The 19,719-nt window shown below is 31.0% G+C and overlaps 5 protein-coding genes and 1 long non-coding RNA gene across 7 annotated transcripts; 3 read left to right on the top strand and 3 right to left on the bottom strand.

Annotated features, from left to right (window-relative positions):
• Positions 1 to 2: 2 nt before the first annotated feature.
• LOC138337105 (F-box/kelch-repeat protein At3g23880-like) lies at positions 3 to 1,694 on the top strand. Of its 2 annotated transcripts, XM_069289202.1 has the most exons (3): positions 3 to 274; positions 346 to 374; positions 481 to 1,694. In XM_069289202.1, the coding sequence occupies exons 1-3, from the start codon at positions 52 to 54 to the stop codon at positions 1,603 to 1,605; spliced, it is 1,377 nt and encodes a 458-aa protein (XP_069145303.1). In that variant the 5' UTR covers positions 3 to 51; the 3' UTR covers positions 1,606 to 1,694. The 2 variants fall into 2 exon arrangements, with proteins under 2 accessions (XP_069145303.1, XP_069145304.1); XM_069289203.1 differs by lacking the exon at positions 346 to 374 and having other exon boundaries at positions 22 to 274.
• Positions 1,695 to 3,920: 2,226 nt separating this feature from the next.
• LOC138338317 (uncharacterized) lies at positions 3,921 to 4,866 on the top strand. Its single transcript, XR_011211763.1, has 2 exons — positions 3,921 to 4,151; positions 4,306 to 4,866. It is a non-coding gene; the product is annotated as an uncharacterized lncRNA (long non-coding RNA).
• Positions 4,867 to 7,950: 3,084 nt separating this feature from the next.
• On the top strand, positions 7,951 to 8,733 carry LOC101251024 (kirola). Its single transcript, XM_069289039.1, has 2 exons — positions 7,951 to 8,137; positions 8,468 to 8,733. The coding sequence occupies exons 1-2, from the start codon at positions 7,951 to 7,953 to the stop codon at positions 8,731 to 8,733; spliced, it is 453 nt and encodes a 150-aa protein (XP_069145140.1).
• A 614-nt stretch (positions 8,734 to 9,347) lies between these two features.
• LOC101251914 (uncharacterized) lies at positions 9,348 to 12,032 on the bottom strand. The gene is made up of 3 exons (XM_004246714.5): positions 11,678 to 12,032; positions 11,454 to 11,597; positions 9,348 to 9,649 (listed from the first exon to the last, which is right to left on the bottom strand). Exons 1-3 carry the CDS (start codon positions 11,849 to 11,851, stop codon positions 9,506 to 9,508), a joined length of 462 nt encoding a protein of 153 aa, XP_004246762.2. The 5' UTR covers positions 11,852 to 12,032; the 3' UTR covers positions 9,348 to 9,505.
• A 188-nt stretch (positions 12,033 to 12,220) lies between these two features.
• On the bottom strand, positions 12,221 to 14,710 carry LOC101252022 (protein NRT1/ PTR FAMILY 8.1-like). Its single transcript, XM_019215617.3, has 4 exons — positions 14,485 to 14,710; positions 14,182 to 14,399; positions 13,295 to 13,845; positions 12,221 to 13,140 (listed from the first exon to the last, which is right to left on the bottom strand). The coding sequence occupies exons 1-4, from the start codon at positions 14,591 to 14,593 to the stop codon at positions 12,330 to 12,332; spliced, it is 1,689 nt and encodes a 562-aa protein (XP_019071162.2). The 5' UTR covers positions 14,594 to 14,710; the 3' UTR covers positions 12,221 to 12,329.
• A 2,920-nt stretch (positions 14,711 to 17,630) lies between these two features.
• On the bottom strand, positions 17,631 to 19,714 carry LOC101252324 (myb family transcription factor PHL7-like). Its single transcript, XM_019215516.3, has 6 exons — positions 19,317 to 19,714; positions 18,958 to 19,034; positions 18,639 to 18,678; positions 18,469 to 18,526; positions 18,127 to 18,196; positions 17,631 to 18,046 (listed from the first exon to the last, which is right to left on the bottom strand). The coding sequence occupies exons 1-6, from the start codon at positions 19,456 to 19,458 to the stop codon at positions 17,660 to 17,662; spliced, it is 774 nt and encodes a 257-aa protein (XP_019071061.3). The 5' UTR covers positions 19,459 to 19,714; the 3' UTR covers positions 17,631 to 17,659.
• Between the last annotated feature and the right edge of the window lie 5 nt (positions 19,715 to 19,719).

The raw sequence follows: 19,719 nt of genomic DNA, 5'->3' as shown, positions 1-19,719 counted from the left end.
CCCTAAAAGATAAAGAGAAACCTGAAACCCTAGCTGCTAGCATTTGAGACGATGAAATTGTTCATGAAGAAGTGTACATGCTCCCATCGTCGCCATGTCCATGTAAATTTAGCAAGCAGAAAAGCGAAGAAATCCATTCTTAAGAGAATAAAAGCTAATCTTGCTATTACCAACACACAAAAGTTTAGCAATGGAGAAGAAGAAGCTATCAAAAAATTCAATCTTTCCAGATGCCAACACAAGAAGAAGAAGAAGAAGAATCAAATTTGCAAAGGTATCCCCTATTTCTTTCTTTCTTTCTTTCTTTCTTTCTGCCATGTGTGTGTTTTGATGAATTTCTTTCAGGGAAGAGCCACCAGATGGAGATTCATCAGGTCACTTCTCACTTCAATATACTTTTATTTGTACATACAATTTGAACATAAAAAACTGTTTGTTTTTAAATAGTTGTTCTTCATTTTGATGTATTGTCCAATCTAGGTCCCAACAATTCATTTCCAAGACGAAATAATGATGGACATCCTTCGCAGGTTACCTATGCGCTCTATTCTTCGGTTCAAATGTGTTTCAAAATTTTGGAAATCATTAATTGACGATCCTTACTTTAAGAGGACACATTATATTCATAACAGGGATAACCAAAATTCCAAAAAAATTCTTATTGCCGAATCGTTACTTACCAATGATGATACCTTTAGCTTCTATACTTCCTCTTTATCGATGGTTGAGGATAAACAAAAGCTTGATTGGCCTACAAGCTGTATTCCAATGGATGCCAGAATATTTTGTTCTTGTGATGGATTGGTTCTTATTCGTGTTTGTTCTGAAATGTTCGATGAAGAACTTTTGTTGTGGAACCCGTCTACAAGAGAATCAATACTACTTCCCCATCCAGAATATCGAATAATGAATTATGTATTTGGATTGGAATATGATGCAACTAGTGAAGGCTATAAGATCCTTGCAGTTAACCTCAATGGAAAAAAAAGTATCAATATTTCGATTGAATTTCTCTCTATAAAAAGGAACAGTTCCTGGAGAAGAATTGATTATCCTACTGACATTCAGCGGGTTCGTGGTTTTAGGGATTGTGGTACGGATAATTTGGCTTTCCTACATGGAGCATTTCATTGGCTTGGTAAGTCGCCTTCTGGATATTATACTACCGTTTCATTAAATATTTCAAATGAGGTGTTTGGAGAGGTACCGTTATTGAAGCAAATGTATGATCTATGTCGCCTGTACTTCTTCTTCGATCACGGTGTTTCAGTATTGAGAGGAATGCTTTGCTTTTATTCTACATATAACAATTTAAAGAGGAGCACTAATGGCATTTTTAAGTTGTGGGTAATGAAGGACTATGGTGTCATGGAATCTTGGACTAACTTTATTAAAATACAAGATACCGATCTTTTTCTTTCAGCCCGACCAGTATATATGTTTGCGGATTGTCAAGTGTTACTGCACTTCCAACGTTTTGCATATTTTAGTTCTAATTTCACGACAAGTGGAAGACCATTTGATTTATGCCCTGAATGTGATACTATTAAGCGAGGAATTGTTTATGCAGAGAGCTTCATTTCACCTACTTCACTGCTTACTTAGTATTTGCATATGTTTTCTTCTTATGTAACAAATGAATTTGGGTTTCTTAATGTATTTGCATTTTCTCCAAAGGATGCACTTTTTTGTTATTTTATGATTTGGCTATGCGTGTCACAGACTCACCATTTGGCAAATGTATTTGTACATTTGCATTGGTGCAAATTCACTAATACTTGTGTTAAAAATTTCCCAGAATGTTTATTATAAGGATTAAATGGTGCAATTGTATTCATCTTTAGAATACAAATTGGTTAGACATAGTAATATAGAGAGAGGCTGACGATCCTATCTGCTCAGTGAATTAATTGGACAAATCACTTACCGATAATATCGTTACGATACAGTACATTTAAGCAACAATCAAAATATACTAGTTGAAACAACCATATGAACGTTCACATATGGAGATATCATCATAACAAAAACACTTGATCGTTATAACATCACAGGGCAGTTTGCCCAAAAATAGCAAACATTGTTGGAAAAGAACATATATATAGACGGGGCTTGTCGCTTAGCGATCCATCTGCTATTACAACAAAGAATATTTTTTCATTAAAGAGAATTGAACTAATCATCATTATATTATTATCACTATATATAATTTTTTCACAATTTAGTTAAAAAAAATTAACTTCAACGTAACTCCTAAATACAAAAGAAAATAAAATCTTGTTAAGGAATCAATGAGTAGACAATAAATAAATAAATAAATAATTTATTGAGCAGATCTTATTGCAAATTCTAATTCTATCATCGTTATCCATGATTAAAGTGGATACAATTAGACAAAAAAAAAATGTATTGCTTGATCAAAGCAATGGATAAAGTAACATGTCTTGCTATGACTTTCATAACACAAAGAAAATATTTAAAGTAATTATTGTATCTGCTTGTTAATTAGACAAATCTATTTCTTTATTTTCTTTGGATCCTGATGTTGATATCTCATTTCTTTGGATGATTATTATTATGTATTGTTGCGTGTTAGTATTATAATATTTTTTTAGAATAGTATATATCCCCTAGAGTGGTTGAAACATAATTGCATATAATAAAATATCTCTAAATTAATTTATAGGCGTTATCATGAAATATTATTATGTTGTAGAGATATTAATTTAATTGATGTCGAAAATATTTTTTGGAATAAAATCTCAAAGAATTTGAAAGAACTCATTTGTGAAAAAGTCATGAGGTCATGATTACTGATTTTAGTAACCGCAATAAATGTACGTTGATAACCTATTGAATGGGTGAAAATGATACATGTTCAGAGATCCTAGAGTTTAGAACAAATTATGGATATCATTGTAAAACAATGTTGATGATGAAGTTGAAGATGATATAATATCTTTGAAGTGAGTTACGCATAATGAAACAATTAGTATATCTAGAACTCTTCACAATTTTATGCTGCAATTAGAAAAAAAACAACATTGAAACTTTTAAATATAATAAAAAAAAAGTTGGAGATGAACTTCAATTAGATTTAAATTTTAACAAAAAAAACATAATAGTATCATATCTCAGTAAATTATCTTAAATATATTGTACTTTTAAAAAATTATTAATTTATAATATTAATGAGACCATATATTTATATATGTAAGAGTTTTCTGAAAATATAATATCTTATTAAAATTAATATTTTTTTCTATTGACCTAAGTCGAAATCAAAAAAAATTATTATCTTAAAAATAATTATTAATTAACTGAAGATTAATTTTATGGGGTTTTACACTATATTATAATTACTGTACAAGTGCATGAAATATGAAATTTATGTCACTTTTCTTGAGAAATGTAGTGTTTGGTCTTTTGAGCATTTTTAATATTTATTTAGTGTTGATTTGTCTCATAATGACCTAAGCCTAATTGTATTTTCTTTATTGCTTCTTCATTGGTAGTAGTTGAGTTGCATTTGCACGTTGAGAGGTATTTTGCTGCATTATTTTCGCTATTTATAACTCCATTATAACTTGTAATTTATATAATCTTCAGGCCAATTATTTTCACTACCTACTCTATTATCTTTTTGTCTATTCTTATTAAGACTTTCTTAGTAATATATACAGTGATGGTCTTTATTTGTTTTGTACACATAAAAATAGAGAGTCAGTGAGAGTTCTAATTAGTTTAAGAGGTGCTCTTTTTGTAGAGCTTTGGACTTAATTTTGTTCAGAGTCTGTTGAGTTATACTTCGTGATTAGGTTATTGCACCCTAGAGGGAACAAGTCTAGAGGAATACTACTGGATAGATAAATATATTTAATGCAGTGAATTTGAATCTTCTTAAAAAGAACGAAATATCCACGCCTTAACTTTAATTTTTTTTTCTTTATTTTATTTTCAATTGTAATCTTTTTAAGTCCTAAGGGACAAGATTAAGATGTTATACCATCTTTTGATTTTCAAAAAAAAAGATTAAAGAAAAGCCCCTCCCTTCCCCCTTCTAGTCTATATATATTGTTGAATAATCATTGATCTTCTTGAAGGTGACCTTGGAACTGTTGGATCCAAAATTTGTTGGACCTATACCCTTGGTAAGCTAAATATTTAAAAATATCCTAATAAGACCTTTCAACCATTTTAGCGATTATGATTGATATAAAGCTCTTTCGATGGTATTTTAACATGTCAACTCTATTTGGTTTTCTCATTTCCAATTCTTTTACCTTTTTTTTTTTGGTAATGTAGATGGGGAAAAGAAGATTTCCAAACAAGTACTTGAAACTATAGATCATGAAAACAAGGTGCTCACGCTCAAAGAATTCGAAGGAGATGTAGTTGATATATATGATAATTTTAAAGCAACTCTTCATATCGAAACAAAAGATGAAATCGATTTAGTTTGCTGGACATTGGAGTATGAAAGGCCAAATGATAATGTCCCTGAACTTGAAAGTTTGTTGAACTTCATTGTTGGTATGACCAAAGCTATTGATGATCACCATAACAACTGATGAATTGCTCGGACTTTTCAAAAATTTCATCAGATGCATGTTGAATCCTTAAAAAAAAAAAGAATGCATTTTGATGAATCAAACACTTATTTTTAGAGAATTCGAGCAACTTAATTAGGATGGGATCATAAATAAATACCCTATGCTTTGTTTGTTGTTTAATTTGTCCATGTTTGGTTGTGTATTTTTTTTTTTTTTTTTTTATGTTTGTTGTGTCTTTCTCATGTAAATCATATATTGTCAACTATGTAAACCTTTGTGTTGTGTAATAAGACATAGGTGTGAAGTTTATATATATTGATCTTCGACTCCTCCTAATTTATTTAGTGATATTTTTTTTTTAAAAAAAAAAAATCTTTAAAAGGATAAAGTATATTTTTTTTACCATCAGAAATAGTTTAAATATGCTTCTTTTATTGCAATTTGATATTTATATTTGTCTTAATTTAAATACAAAAAACATGTGTAAAAGCTTTGAAATAGTCAATTCCTACACACTTTATTTAATCCGACCTGATCTATTTGTCATCTCATTTCACGTAGCACTATTTTTTTTTATCTCTTTAAAAAAGTCTTTTTAGTATAATTAGAAATAAGTTAATTTTAATTTTTTTAAAAAAGAAAAATGTATTATTAATTTTCACAAAAACAGTTACAAATTAATCAGGTATACCTTTCTATCTATATCATCTATAAAACCTGTAATTCGAAGGAAATAAAAACAATGCACGAATCTGAGGTAAGACTCTCTTATTAAGTTACAGTGTCCGTGCTAGTACGGGTCTAATATTTATTATTTCTTTTATTATAATTTATGTGATATATATAGAATTTAGAAAGTTAGTTAAATTTTGATATGATTTTAGATATTTTAAATTGTTAACTACTTTTTGTTTGCATAAATTTAATGTGAAGAAGTCTATTAAGGTGTCCATAATTAAGTTATTTTTTGTCATCGATCGTTGATTTTGGCTCAAAGTAATTACAAAATATAAACAAATATTATGGACATTCAAAATAATAAAGCTATAAATAAAGAATATGAATTTAAAACTAAAAGTCATAGCTAAAACGAATTTCATAATTTTAAAAAAAAATTATACACTAATAAATTACATTCATTTTTAGAATGAACCAAAAAAAAAAACTAAGAATAAACAAATTGAAAGTAATAAATAGGAGTATATTTGTACATATCTATTTAGTATGTATCTAAAATTGAACATTTTTTAGTAGTTTTTGATCATAAAAGTAATAATGGAAAACAATTATACTTATTTTCCTAAATTTTTTATAAAACAACTTACATGAACCTAGATCAGGTTTACTAATCGAAAAATGATAAAGTTAGTGATAACAATAATTTATTTTAAATACCCTTAAACAAAAAATTACCTATCGTTTAAAAAAAAAATTAAATTGAGAATGTTCAAGACATAACATATAGTCAATTATTGTATTTGATCTATATATTATGTATTAAAGAGCAAGTAATCATCATTATATTATTATATCTATATATACACAATTTAATTAAAAAAAAAAGAATTTTAAATATAAAAAAAATCTTATTAAGGAACGCTTCACTGTTATACATGCAAATTCCATTTTTTCTATCGCTATCTATGATGGAAGTGGAAACATCAATGAGTGGACAATAAATAAATACATTATTGTTTAATGGGATAATCCCCAAGTACCCCTCAACCTATGCCCGAAATCTCAGAGACACATTTATACTATACTAAGGTCCTATTACCCCCCTGAACTTATTTTATTATTAATTTTTTACCCCTTTTTGACCTACGTGGCACTATTTTGTGGGCCCAACGATGATTGACTTTTTTTTTCTAAACTAGTGCCACGTAGGCTAAAAAGGGGTAGAAAATTACTTATAAAATAAGTTTAGGGGGTTAATAGGACCTTAGTATAGTATAAGTGTGTCTCTGAGATTTCGAGCATAGGTTGAGGGGGTACTTGTGCATTATCCCTTGTTTAATTGATAAAAAAAATGACTATAATTAACGTATCTTATTGTGATTTGTTTTTGCTTTGAATTTTAAAACCCAAAGAAAATATTTGTAGCTATTATTGTATTTGTTAATTTATCAGACAAAATCTATTTCTATATATCTTCTTTGGATTCTCTGATGTTGATAGCTTAAGCTTTAGTTGTTGGGAGGGTTGATATGTATTATTTTATAATATATATAGTATTATATTGTTTATTTTGTATTTTATTATATTATTTTAATGAAAATGAGTATTTTTATCGTTATCTAACAATAGATTTAAATGATATGATACAATATGTGTTAAGTGACAATTAAAATAAATATTGTATTTACACTGATAATATACTACAATGCAATACACCGGATAACAACCATCCAAACAAGGCGTAAGATATATTACTCATAAATAGTTCAAAATATTTTATTTTATTTATTTATTTAATAAAAAATAATTTTTACGGGTTTTTAATCTAAAAATACCTTTTATATTGATAACTTATTTAATCAAACAAACGATTTATCTTATTAGTCCAAGTAAATTTTGGAGAAACTTACCATATTTACTGGTACTTCCTATAATTTTGAAATAGTTACGTTTTATCTTACTAATTAATATTTCATGTTACATACACTTAGATACATGTTTTTTGTTACCAGATTCACTGAAATAGGGAGAAAGACGAGCGAGAACAAAAGGGAGTGAACGAGATTTGTCTATGTATTCCAGACATATGCAAATCACACTACATATATTATTCTAGTGTGATTCACATGTATCTGAAATACTACACACACGGTCGAGATAGAAGAATGGAAAACGAAAAGGAAGAACTAGCTAGATACATTTAATTCACTTGGATACAATGTATTTATAACAAATTAATAAACCTGATTTCAACCCTATGATCCTGAAATACATGTATTTTACTATATAATTGAACGCATTAAAATCTTATCAGATTCATAATATTGCAATGTATCTGAATAATTAGCTCAGGTAAGAGGTTAATTAGAATTTGCATTATAAACATTTCTTTTTAGTATAGTAAGTATATATTTCCTAGAAGTGGTTGAAACATGATTGATTGCACAGTATATGCATTACAAGTATTGACGCATACTGCAAGTGCATGATAAATGATTTTCTTGAGAAATATAATGTTGTTATATAAGTCGTAAAGGACAAGATTAAGATATTATACCATCTTTGATTTTTATTTTTATTTTAAAAAAAGTCCCTCCCTTCCCCCTTTTAGTCTATATATATTGTTGAATAATTAATCATTGTAAAAGATATCACCTCTATAATTTTCTTCTAGTGTCACTATATATATCTTTTTATTTTCCAAAGTCTTTTAGTAAAAATGGGTCTAAAATCTGTGTTGTGTGCTAAGATAGAAATGAAGGCTAACAAGGATGTGTTTCATGATGTTTTTACAAATAAACCACACCATGTCTCCACTATGTCCCCTTTGCATATACAAAATTTTGAACTTCTTGAAGGAGGCATTGGAATTGTTGGATCCAAAATTTGTTGGAACTATACCCTTGGTAAGCAAAACAATTTAAAATGTCCTAATAACCCCCTTGAACAATTTGGTTCCTTATACGAACTTGATATCGATAAATTTATGATTGAACTTTCTCGAACACTCTTCGCTCCTAACTCATTCACGCTTTTGATATTGACTAAAAATGTCATCCGGCTCTTCATATTAGTTCAACGGATAAGAGAATGCCTTTAACTTGTCTTTTTAGTAAACTTTTTGTGATAGTTTTTTCAACTATTTTAGCGATTATGATTGAGATAAAATATCGTTAGATGGTCTTGTACTCAACTCTAATTTTCTCATTTCCATTTCTTCTTTTTTCTCTGAGCAGATGGGGAAAAGAAGATTTCCAAACAAATACTTGAAACTATAGATTATGAAAATAAGGTGCTCACACTCAAAGAATTCGAAGGTGATGTAACAGATATATATGATAGTTTTAAAGCAATTCTTCATATCGAAACAAAAGGCGAAATCGACTTGGTTTGCTGGACATTGGAGTATGAAAGGCCAAATGAGAATGTCCCTGAGCTTATAAATGTGTTGAACTTCGTTGTTGGTATGACAAAAGCTATTGATGATCACCATGCCAATTGATGAATTGATAAGATCTATGTTGTTCGTACTTTTCAAAAATGTCTTCAAGTGCATATTGAGTCCTTTAAAAATAGTACATTTTTAAAGGATCTGACACAAATGCGACAATATTTTTTAATAGTCCGAGCAACTTAGGATGGGATCATATATAAGCATGTGAGCTTTACATAAATAAACTTTGCTTTGTTTGTTGTTTGAAAGTACGGTAAAAAAAAACAATCCTTGTTGATTGTGTACTTCTTTTTAATGTGTGTTATGTCTTTCTCATGTAAGTTATATGTTGCCAACTTTATTAACCTTTGTGTTGTGTAATAAGACATGGTATGAAGTTTTTATGTATATTGTGCTCTTAGCCTCTTCTTAATTTATATAGTCATATAGTGGTTATTTTTTTTAAAAAGGATCAAAGAATATTTTTGTAGTATGAAAATAATTTAAATATATCAACCACTCGTGTAACGAGGGAGAAAATCGCAAAATTGAGGGTTATATTAAACCCTTTTCCCTTTTTTTTTTTTCTAGGTACTCCATTATCTCGGTTAAAACAACACTGACCTCTTCCACAGAGCAAATATCAATTCAGGACCTAGCATTTTTTAGCAGTAAAAGCAAACTTTTCGTAATACAGTCAAATCTCATTATAACAACGATCATTCATTGAGATAAAAAATATTTCATACTTGAATGTTCAATTGCACAATACATGCCAAAACTACTTATGAATTCACGTCCCATATATGTATGGGAAATTTCTTCAGAAAGTAAAAATAGCTCAAAGCTTACTATTGACAGCCAAATACTTGGTATGGCGACCTTGTGCAACTATCTTCCCCGTCTTTTTCTTCCTCAACTCAACAGTGACAGCAGCGATTGACTTCCCAACTCGTAATACTTTGGCTTCAAGTTCGATTTCCTCCTGATTATGTAAGATAGACAATGATTGAATTGAGGATATTGCATTGTATCCTTTTGAAAATTAAATAACATTGACTTGCACCATCCTTAAATGAAATAATATATGTGAAAAAGCATAGCAACGGAGTACTACTTATTTTGGCTATAACAAGTCATCTTATGAGTTTTAGCAAGTAAAACAAACAAAAAATGGGCCAACAACCAGTCAATCAAAAAAAGAAGGATCAGACTCAGCAATCACATTAATACAAAAAACAAAGTACGTCGTCAATGAGAGTCCCCTTCTTGGTGCAACTTTTTTTCGGCTAATATGAGCAAAGTACTTATTTCTTCTTTTTTTCGACAATATATGACAACCCATCACAGATTATAAGTTTTTCACTTGTATTTATCTATGTTGAAACAAATAACACTAAAATATAGTGCTTTAAGTTGCTGCTAGTTTCAGTTCATAGCTAGTATTGCTTTACATTCAAGATGTCAGGCTGAATAATAGTCTCGTTCAGTCTACTAGACTATTATTTCTGCTAAAATTGTATATTAGATGTCTGATATAACAAGATAAAATTCTCTATACTGTCTAATTGTGAATGAAAATACATTTTATCTAATTCCTTATTCTTCATCGCCAAGAGATTCTTCCCTTGAAGATAGCATTAACATTCTACAAGAGGATTAAAGGGAAAGCTTCTATATCAAGCTGGTCGAATTGTTAAACTGACTATTGATGCACATGTTTATCTTATAGATGTAAAAGCCATCCATGTGTATCCCAAAAATGTTGCATTGCTGGAGGTTGGTGAATGAAGAAGGCCAATGTTGCTCTGTCTGACATACTAGAGTAGCATTTATAAGCTAAATTTTGTGGCATTGCTTAAACCAGAACACACTTATTGCATAAGACTTCAAAGTGAGCTTCAAAAACATTCTGATTAATTAAGTTCTGCTCATAACGAAGTTGTACTCTGCTAACTATACTAAATGCAGTTCAAGAAGCTATGCAAATAGAACTGTATATAACATCAAAGACCTCCACATGAAATAAGGGCCGTAATTCTTTCATAACAACACTATAATGCCGTTTAAAATTTCATCCTTCTTATGATTATCGTGAAAGATAACCATAACATTGGTGCAAAATATACCCATTTTTCCTATAAGGCTCTCTCTTTTACTAGTTAGCTTTTCTTCTCTGAGAGAATTTTCAGTGAGACCTATTACTACGCAAACAACAACAACAACAAACTCAATGTGATCAATTCCACAAGTGGGGTTTGGGGAGGATAGAGTATACATAGACCTTATTCCTAACCAAGAGTTGGAGTATTTGTTTCAGATAGACCATTGACTCAAGGAAAACATATCAAAGCAAATCCAAAAAAAAAATTAACGAAAATAACTATAAAAAGCATACTGAAAAAATGAAAGAATCGCATGATTATTCAATACACAGTATCAAAAATCAAAGGACAACAAACTACAGGGGAAATACTACAACGTATGGAAGTATAAGCAAGACAACACTCAACCACCTAATAACCTTCCATCCTAATCCGTGACCTCCACATAGAACACCCTCCTTCTAAGGTCATGTCTGGAATAAGATAATAACTTCCAACATCTTAGCACATTTCTGAGGTGAAAACGAAAGACAACAATATCGCTTGCAAATCAATACTTGAACAGAATGAAGAAAAGAGCCAAAATTCACAACCACAAATATGCAATCCCAAACTCCAAAGATGAATACAACAACAACCTATCCAAACTTTACGAAATTGTAATCTGAAAAAGAAGAAACTCACTCCGAGATAAGCAGCATCCAAATATGAAACGCTGATCTCAAGTGATACACCAGTCAATGGCGCACCTACAGTATGAACAACAGCAGAACCCATAATATCCACCAGAGTCGCCGTAGCTCCACCATGTAGAAAATTACCGGCATTCTGTTCCGATCAGAAATCTCAATAAATTAATCAAACAAAAATTGTAGATATATAGAAACATGAAGGAAATAGTAATTCACCACTAGACGAAGAGGGACTTTGAATGAACAGAGAATCCGACCCGGCTCAACAAGGTCAACCTTTATCCCATGGCAAACAAAGGGTTCAATAAATCTTGAAGGCATGGAATCCACTGAGGTTTCATAGCTTCCTCCTCCTTTCTCCAAGAATTTCTTCAACGATTCAATATCCATCTCAATTTGCACACCCAATTCAATTCAATTATTTATGGCTTTTGTGACGTATTCAGCTAATTCAACCCCATGTGTATGATGGGTGTTTTGTGTGATGGTTAGACAAGTCAGCGTTTCTGAATTTAGTCGGACTTCATAAAATTAAAATTGTGATTTTTAAAATTTAAAAATGTATTTGAACATGCATCTATTTGACTTAGCTAGTTTTAAAAATTACAAAAATAATCTTTTAATTAAAACTTCATTAGTGTTTCTAGCAATAATATATAAAAACGTTCTTTAGTTTGGTTTTAAGCAGTATTTATGTTCTTTTATGTGTATCTAAATTTACATAAAATTGAACAAACAGACACTAAATAACCACCAACACAAACATAATATTTAAACTAATAATACAATGCAATACGATGAGTATCAACCATCTAAACAAGGTGTTACATGTAAAAATAAATAGAAGTCTTACTTCATCTAGGTGTTTTCAATGAATAACCTTCTTGTAGACATACAATCTTGAAACCAATAGAAACACTATGAAGTTAATAATGCTAAGTATAACCAATAGCCAAAAGAAGTAATCTAAATGCCCTTTGTTCAAATTTTCTGTTATCCATCCAAACTTCTTGTTCCTTGTCACTATTGTAACTAGGAAACTACTCAAATAGCTACCTAATGCAGCTGCCATCAACAATAGGGCTGAACATAAGCTTCTCATCGCGTCGGGAGCTTGATCATAGAAGAATTCCACTTGACCTATCAACGTGAATACCCCCGCGCATCCAATGAAAAAATATTGAGGAACTTGCCAAAAGATAGACATAGGAATAGTCTTGACATCATAATACCCCTTCTGTTTGATGTAGTCGAGGCGTACTGCTTCCACAACACCAGCAGATACCATGGACAATATAGATATTACAAGGCCTATACCTATCCTCTGAAGCTGAGTGAATCCCCGGGCGTGGCCTGTGTACTTTCTAGCAAAGGGGATAATAAGTTGGTCATATATCAGCACCCATAGTATCACACTGATTGTTTCGAATACTATCAAAGATGCTGATGGTATTTTGAAATTACCACCCATGTAGCGGTCCATTGTGTTCCCTTGGAGCACAAATGTTGTGTTCATCTGACTGTATGCAGTCGTGAACATAATGCAGCATGCCCACACTGGGAGTAGACGAATGATAGACTTGATTTCCTCAACTTGTGTCACGGTACAGAGCCTCCAGGGATTCACCGATCCATTTACTTTATCGCGTGCTGTTTCCACAGCAGACTTGTCCAAGAAGCTGCATTTCATTTTCCAAATGGTCAATAGTACAAATATAACAATGATTCGCTTATAAATAGTTGAGTGACATTCAGAGTAAACTACCCTTAGTTGAGTGACTATCTGAGAAGGACGATTATTACAATTCTAATATAATTAGTCCATAATTTTACCTGAACTTATCCGTATGAGTGAGCTTGCGGCTTCCCTTGATGTTTGATTCCTCATTAGCAGTCTCATAAAGAAGAGATTTATCAGCAGGAGGTTTAACATCCCATTTTCTCATAGAAGCTACCAATACTTGCAACATCCGAATCAACGGACTACCTCCTGGCGTCTGGAGCCTGTAAAAACGAGTGCCTACAAAGAAAAACATAAGAGCAATAGCCATTGCAACAGCTGGAATACCGAAACCCCAGCCCCAGCCGACACTCGTTTGTATCCAAACAAGGACTGATGAAGCAATAAGAGCACCAATACTTATTGACAGATAAAACCAGTTAAAGAAGGAGCTTTTCTTTCTCTTTTCGACTTCATCGTTGTCATCAAACTGATCAGCACCAAAAGAGGACACACATGGTTTGATGCCACCAGTCCCTAAAGCAATCAAATAAATTGCAATGTAGAATGTTGTTTTCTCTAGCTCTCTTGGGTGGCAAATTCCATCATGACATGATGGCTTTATTCCAACTATTGAAGCTGACATTGTCAATAGAGTCATTCCCTATAAAAGAAAAGTTCATCAAATCACAAAACATGTTGTGATCGTAAAATAAATGGATCTTTGATCTAACTCAATCTATTAGAAAGTGGGACTCATAACACTCCCCTGCACATCTAGACCTCGTTAACAAAGAATTGGGATGAGTCCGACTCTCATGTCATGTAAAGAAATGAATCTTGGGTCTAACTAAACCTCAAAAGCTAGGTCACGAGGGGAGAATTGTCTAAAACCATATAACGAGTCCATTTACCCATCCCATATCCGACGTGAGACTCTTAACACTAAATAAATTTGACAACAAGTACTTGTTAAGAAAAAGTAGTTACTACTAATTACCATTATATAAATGATTGAGAAAATTGCTATTGTCCAGTATCTCCCAAGGTAAGCATCAGCTAACAATGCTCCGAGCAAAGGCGAGACATAGCAAGTTCCTTGAAAGTTTGTTACAACTTTTGATGCAGCCGCGTTGTTTAGGCCAAGCATTTGATGAAGATAATTAACCAAATTAGTACTTGTACCAAAGTACGCTAGTCTCTCAGAGATTTCCTCCCCTGTAAAACGCCATGGATCGCGCTATTTATAGTAAATGAAATCACATAGTTATATTAGTTTGATTAAATATAAAGTTAACTATACCAAGGATGAAGAAACAAGCCTTCCATGTCCCAGTTTTTTTCTTGTTAGCTGGTGCTTTAGTGATATCAGTTGTCCCATCTTTTGTGTAGACATCATCTGCTCTTTCCATTTCTAGCTTTCTCTATGTAATTAAAAGTTTACGTCAACAACACACTCAGTGTAATTTCGGGGTCTCAGGAGTAGAGTATATGCAGATGAACGCTACCTGTGCTAGAATTAGAGAGGTTGTTTCAAATGAACCCTCGAGGAAAAATAGTTCAAAGCAAATCGAAAAAGGAAATGAGGAATTTACAAAGAGTACCTAATTAAAAAAAAAAAAACAATGCAAAATTTGGATGAATTTTGAAACTTTATCTTAAATATTTATTTGGTCATATACTATAGTAATCACTGAACCAGTTATCTAAACTTTTTAGAGAAAATTTGAAAATAGCTAAAGACAATATATATAATAAAGGTCTATGTCTATAGTTATGTATAAATAGGGTGGTAAGTATACACAAATGGAGGCTGCGATTTGTATATTTTATTTACGAATATACAAATAAGGTAAGTATATATAAATTTTGTATTTATACATCATTAAAGAAAATTTTCAGAAGTTCGTTTGTATTTTTCAATTGTCAATATGCAAGTAGAGTAATTTATTATGATTTTTTCATAAATCGTACACAATTAGATAACATAAACATAGACAAATTTTAAATTTATACGATAACAAAAGCATGATCATATATCACAAACTTACATAATAACATGATAATATAAATCAAAAACGAAAATTACTAAGCACTAACCTCTTTGAAGTCTTCATAAAAATAGTTTCAAAACTGATAAATCTAGAGCTTTCATGTTCTGTTATTTTGTGACTAACTTTTCAACTAGAAATTTCTGTGGGCAAATATTTCTTTTTCAGAAAAAAAAAAAAAAACTGCCCATTATATTTCAATTTTCATTGATGAAGAGAGGGAAAGGGCAAAAAACGTTTCATGCCTTCTTTTATTAATTTATTTTTAAGGAAAAGCAAGAATCAACGGCTTTTTCTGGAAAAAGGTTTAACTTCGTGTTAGTACACAAGTAGACATTTAACTATTCAAAAACTTTTTTAAAAGAACACTATTTTCTAAGATATAAAGTGTATAAAATTACAAAACAAATAAGTTCGGGGTAATAGAACCTTAGTTTAAGATCTTAGCTATTTTTGTAAGTTCGGGGTAATAGAACCTTAGTTTAAGATCTTAGCTATTTTTGTTGATTCTGAATTCTGACATTATTTTTGTTAAAAAAATATCATGGGAGTTCATTAAGACCTTAGTTATGGAGCAAGTTGGCCTTGACGGTCAAAACGATTTACTTTTAAGGTCAAAAGAGCCTCGTAGCAGGTAAACCCCCAATTTTATCGATTTTCGTGTGTTATAGTCTATGGATTTTTGGAGATTTAGAATTTCGATGTCATTTATACCAAAAAATTTCATGGACATCCGTTAAGACCTTAGTTATAGAGTTAGTTGGCCCTGACGGCCAAAACGATCCATTTTCAAGGTCAAACGAGCCCCAGAGTAGGTGAACCTCCCATTTTTCGATTTTCTTGTGCTATATAGTCCATGATTTTTTGGTGATTTGAAATTTCGACGTCGTTTTTGCCAAAACTTTTTCATGGACGTACATTAAGACCTGAGCTATGGAACTAGTTGACCTTGACTGCCAAAACGACTCATTTTCAAAGTCAAACTAGCCCCTAGCATGTAAATCACTCATTTTGTCGATTTTTGTGTGTTATAGTCCATGTTTTTTTGGTGATCTAGAACTCCGACGTAGTTTTGTCTAAATTTTTCATGGACGCCCGCTAAGATCTTAGTTATGGTTCCAATTGACCCTAACGTTCAAAACGACCCATTTTCGAGGTCAAACGAGTCCTGAAGCGGGTAAATCTCTCATTTTGCCAAATTTTGCGTGTTATACTCCATGACTTTTGATGATTCGAAATTCCGACTTCATTTTTATCAAAAAATTTCATGAACATCCATGAAGACGTTCGGCATGGAGTCAGTTGACCCTGACGGTCAAAACGGTCCATTTTCAAGGTCAAACGAGTCTTTGAGCAGGTAAACCCTCATTTTTCTGATCTTTGTGTGCTATAGTCTACCTTTTCTTTTGTTATCCAGAATTCCGATGTCATTTTACTAAATTTTTAATGACGTCCGTTAGTACCTTATCTATGGAGTCAGTTGGCCCAGACGACCAAAATAATTCATTTTCAAGGTCAAACGAGTCCTTGAGCAGGTAAACCCCTCATTTTGCTGATTTTCGTGTGCTATAGTCCACCATTTTTTTTGTTATCCAGAATTCCAATGTCATTTTGCTAAAAAAAATTCATGGATGTCCGTTAAGACCTTAGCTATGGAACCCGTTGGCCAAAACGGTCCATTTCCAAGGTCAAACGAGCCCCGGAGCAGGTAAACCTCCATTTTGCCGATTTTCGTGTACTTCCACCATCTTTTTTGGTGATCCGGAATTTCGACGTCATTTCTATCGAAATCTTTTAGACAAAAGAATTAGATATTAAAAAACTTTACGAAAAATAATATAAATTGCATATCAATATGTGGAAAAAAAAAACATATCATAAAACATTAGTCAAAGTTCTTATCATTTGACTCTAAAAAAGATCATGACAATTAAAAGTAAACGGAGAAAATATGAGATATACAACGCATTATAAAAAGTCAGAGACGTATACTATAATTATGCTTCAACGTGGTAATTATATTTCACCTCTTCGAAAGAACTAAATTTGATCAAAATATATATACTTAATTGCATCGCGATACATTTATAAAAACTTCTACCATGTACACATAATAAAATCACGGATAATAAACTAAAATTCAATCCACAAAATAATTTAATCTATAAACAACATTGTTAGATAGGTCATAATTTCAAAGAAATTAAAAGACATTGTACATCTTGATAATCGACTAATTAAGAACAACCCCATATTGTTATCAAGATTACATAAACGTATCATACAATATGTTTTATTTAAATACACTAGTATATTTATATATATATATATATATATATATATATATATTTCCTAACTAACACACTTTTTCTTCATATGTCCAATCGTAAAATTTAAATTCAAACAACATATATTTAACTAAATTGATTAAATAAGATAATCATATAAAGCATGCAAATCATGTGGTGATGATTGGTAAGTTTCAAGAGTACCCCATTCTAATTCTTGTGGTGAATATGTAACATTATTATTAGTACTATTGTATCGATGATTTAATAATCCATCGTCTTCCTCGAATCGAGTCTTTTTTCTTGGTAATTGACAACCAGATATATCAAACTCGGAATCATATCCAACCTCGAGTTCCTTGACATTTGATTCAGATTCCTCGCATAAGGATGGTAACGATAAGGGTAAATACGAATAAGACTTGCAACTAGATCTAGAACCTGAAGCACGAACTTTTTGTTCTTCCATTATTCGTTCTAGAAATCTTCCTTGTGCTTCAAGTTTTATCTTCAAGTTTCTTTGAACCTTTAAAAAGAAAAAAAATTAATCTTAATTAATAATTTACTAAACATGGATTTATTAAATTATAAGCTTAATTAGTTTACCTCAAGATGATCACTTAATCGCTTGTGTGCATCCATATGCATTTGTAATGCTTCATTAAGTTGAGCACCCCTATATAAATCGATACAGAGTTTTAACTTCTATAAACTATAGTATAAAAGAACTTTCGCCTAATATTTATAGGTATATTATTTGCGGATTTTTAATTATAATCCACAAAACAAGAAAAAAACATATGACACTTGTTTCATTATACATATGTATACATATTTGATTTTGAACTCAGGTATTATTAAATATTAATTTATTATAGTTATGAAAATTTATAAACTTTAAATTCAGAATCCGTGTCTCTATTTATAAGGAATTAAATAGTAACTCACGCTGTAACACTGAAGTTTGGTAAAATTTCTGATATGCTTCTCCTTTCAAACTTGCCAACTATATGTTAAAAAATGAAAAGCAAGAGAAAATAAATTAATATATAACTTTAGTATATTTATTTATATTAACATAATTAATTAACTTGTAAATAAAAAAATAAAAAACTTACTTTCAGAGTCTTCACGTACAAATTTTGACATGCGGTATTTCTGTTGCAAATCGAAAGAGTTTGAGTTTTTTTTTCAACGATTTCAAGTTAATACTATAATATTAATTGAGTCTACAGTTATAATTGATAAATATTTTAATATATATAAAAATTATGAGCAAAAGTTACTGAATTTACATGAATTGAATTTATATCGCACGCTTTTTAAGCTGCTCTAGTGATATATGCACATCTAGAATCCTAATTTTATGAATTATGGATTATAAAAATTATTTATACAAAAAGGAAAGAAATTATCACAAAGGGATATTAAGAAAACCTGTAGGTGGCTTTTCACGTGGAAGATTGTTAGACCAGAAATCCCCATAACCTTCAAAATTCCTTTTGGTGTTGCTCCTGCAAGCCAATTTAGTTTTTTTTTTTTAACAAAACATAATTTAAGAAAATGAAAAAAAGTAAATAAAATTGGTGAGAGGATAATTATATGGTAGAAATGGAGAATCGAGAGAATTTTCATGTGTTTGACTCATACGATGATTGACTCAAGAAGAGGAATTGTGCATGTGAAAGACATATTTCACTAAATAAAAGGGTATCTCATCGTCACTCATTATCAAAAAGAAAATAATAACGCTCTCCTCAACGGTTAAACCTTGTATAGATAAAACGTTCACTTACTTTCCGGACCTCCGAGTTGACTCACTGCCTTCTCAAACAGATCATGAAGCTCTTGAGTCCATTTCAGTCTCTCCTTTGATGAACCATCGGAACGATTCGAAGCCATACTGGAACTTGGCTGCTCTCTGAATTCCCCAGGCATTGCAGAGAGAACTCTGCCAAAGCTTATAGACAGAGAAAAAGAAACAACACTTATATGTTAACAAGTTGATGGATCCTATGGAAACAGGGTAGGTATAATACAGATAAATTTTCGGAACAAACCAAGCTATGTGAAAAAAGATATTCCAAATTCCAAAAATGATGTTGATTTTTATAATCATTTGGTGAAGAGAACTAAACTCATAAGCAACAAGAAGCTAACAAGAGTAGTAAAAATTGGCACTTGTCAATTGGACAAGAC

The sequence above is a fragment of the Solanum lycopersicum genome, chromosome 9 (genome assembly GCF_036512215.1).
Source record: "Solanum lycopersicum chromosome 9, SLM_r2.1".
In the NCBI taxonomy this organism is placed as follows: domain Eukaryota; kingdom Viridiplantae; phylum Streptophyta; class Magnoliopsida; order Solanales; family Solanaceae; genus Solanum; species Solanum lycopersicum.
The sequence above is the reverse complement of the archived record's forward strand: the minus strand, read 5'-3'. Positions and strand labels throughout refer to the sequence as shown.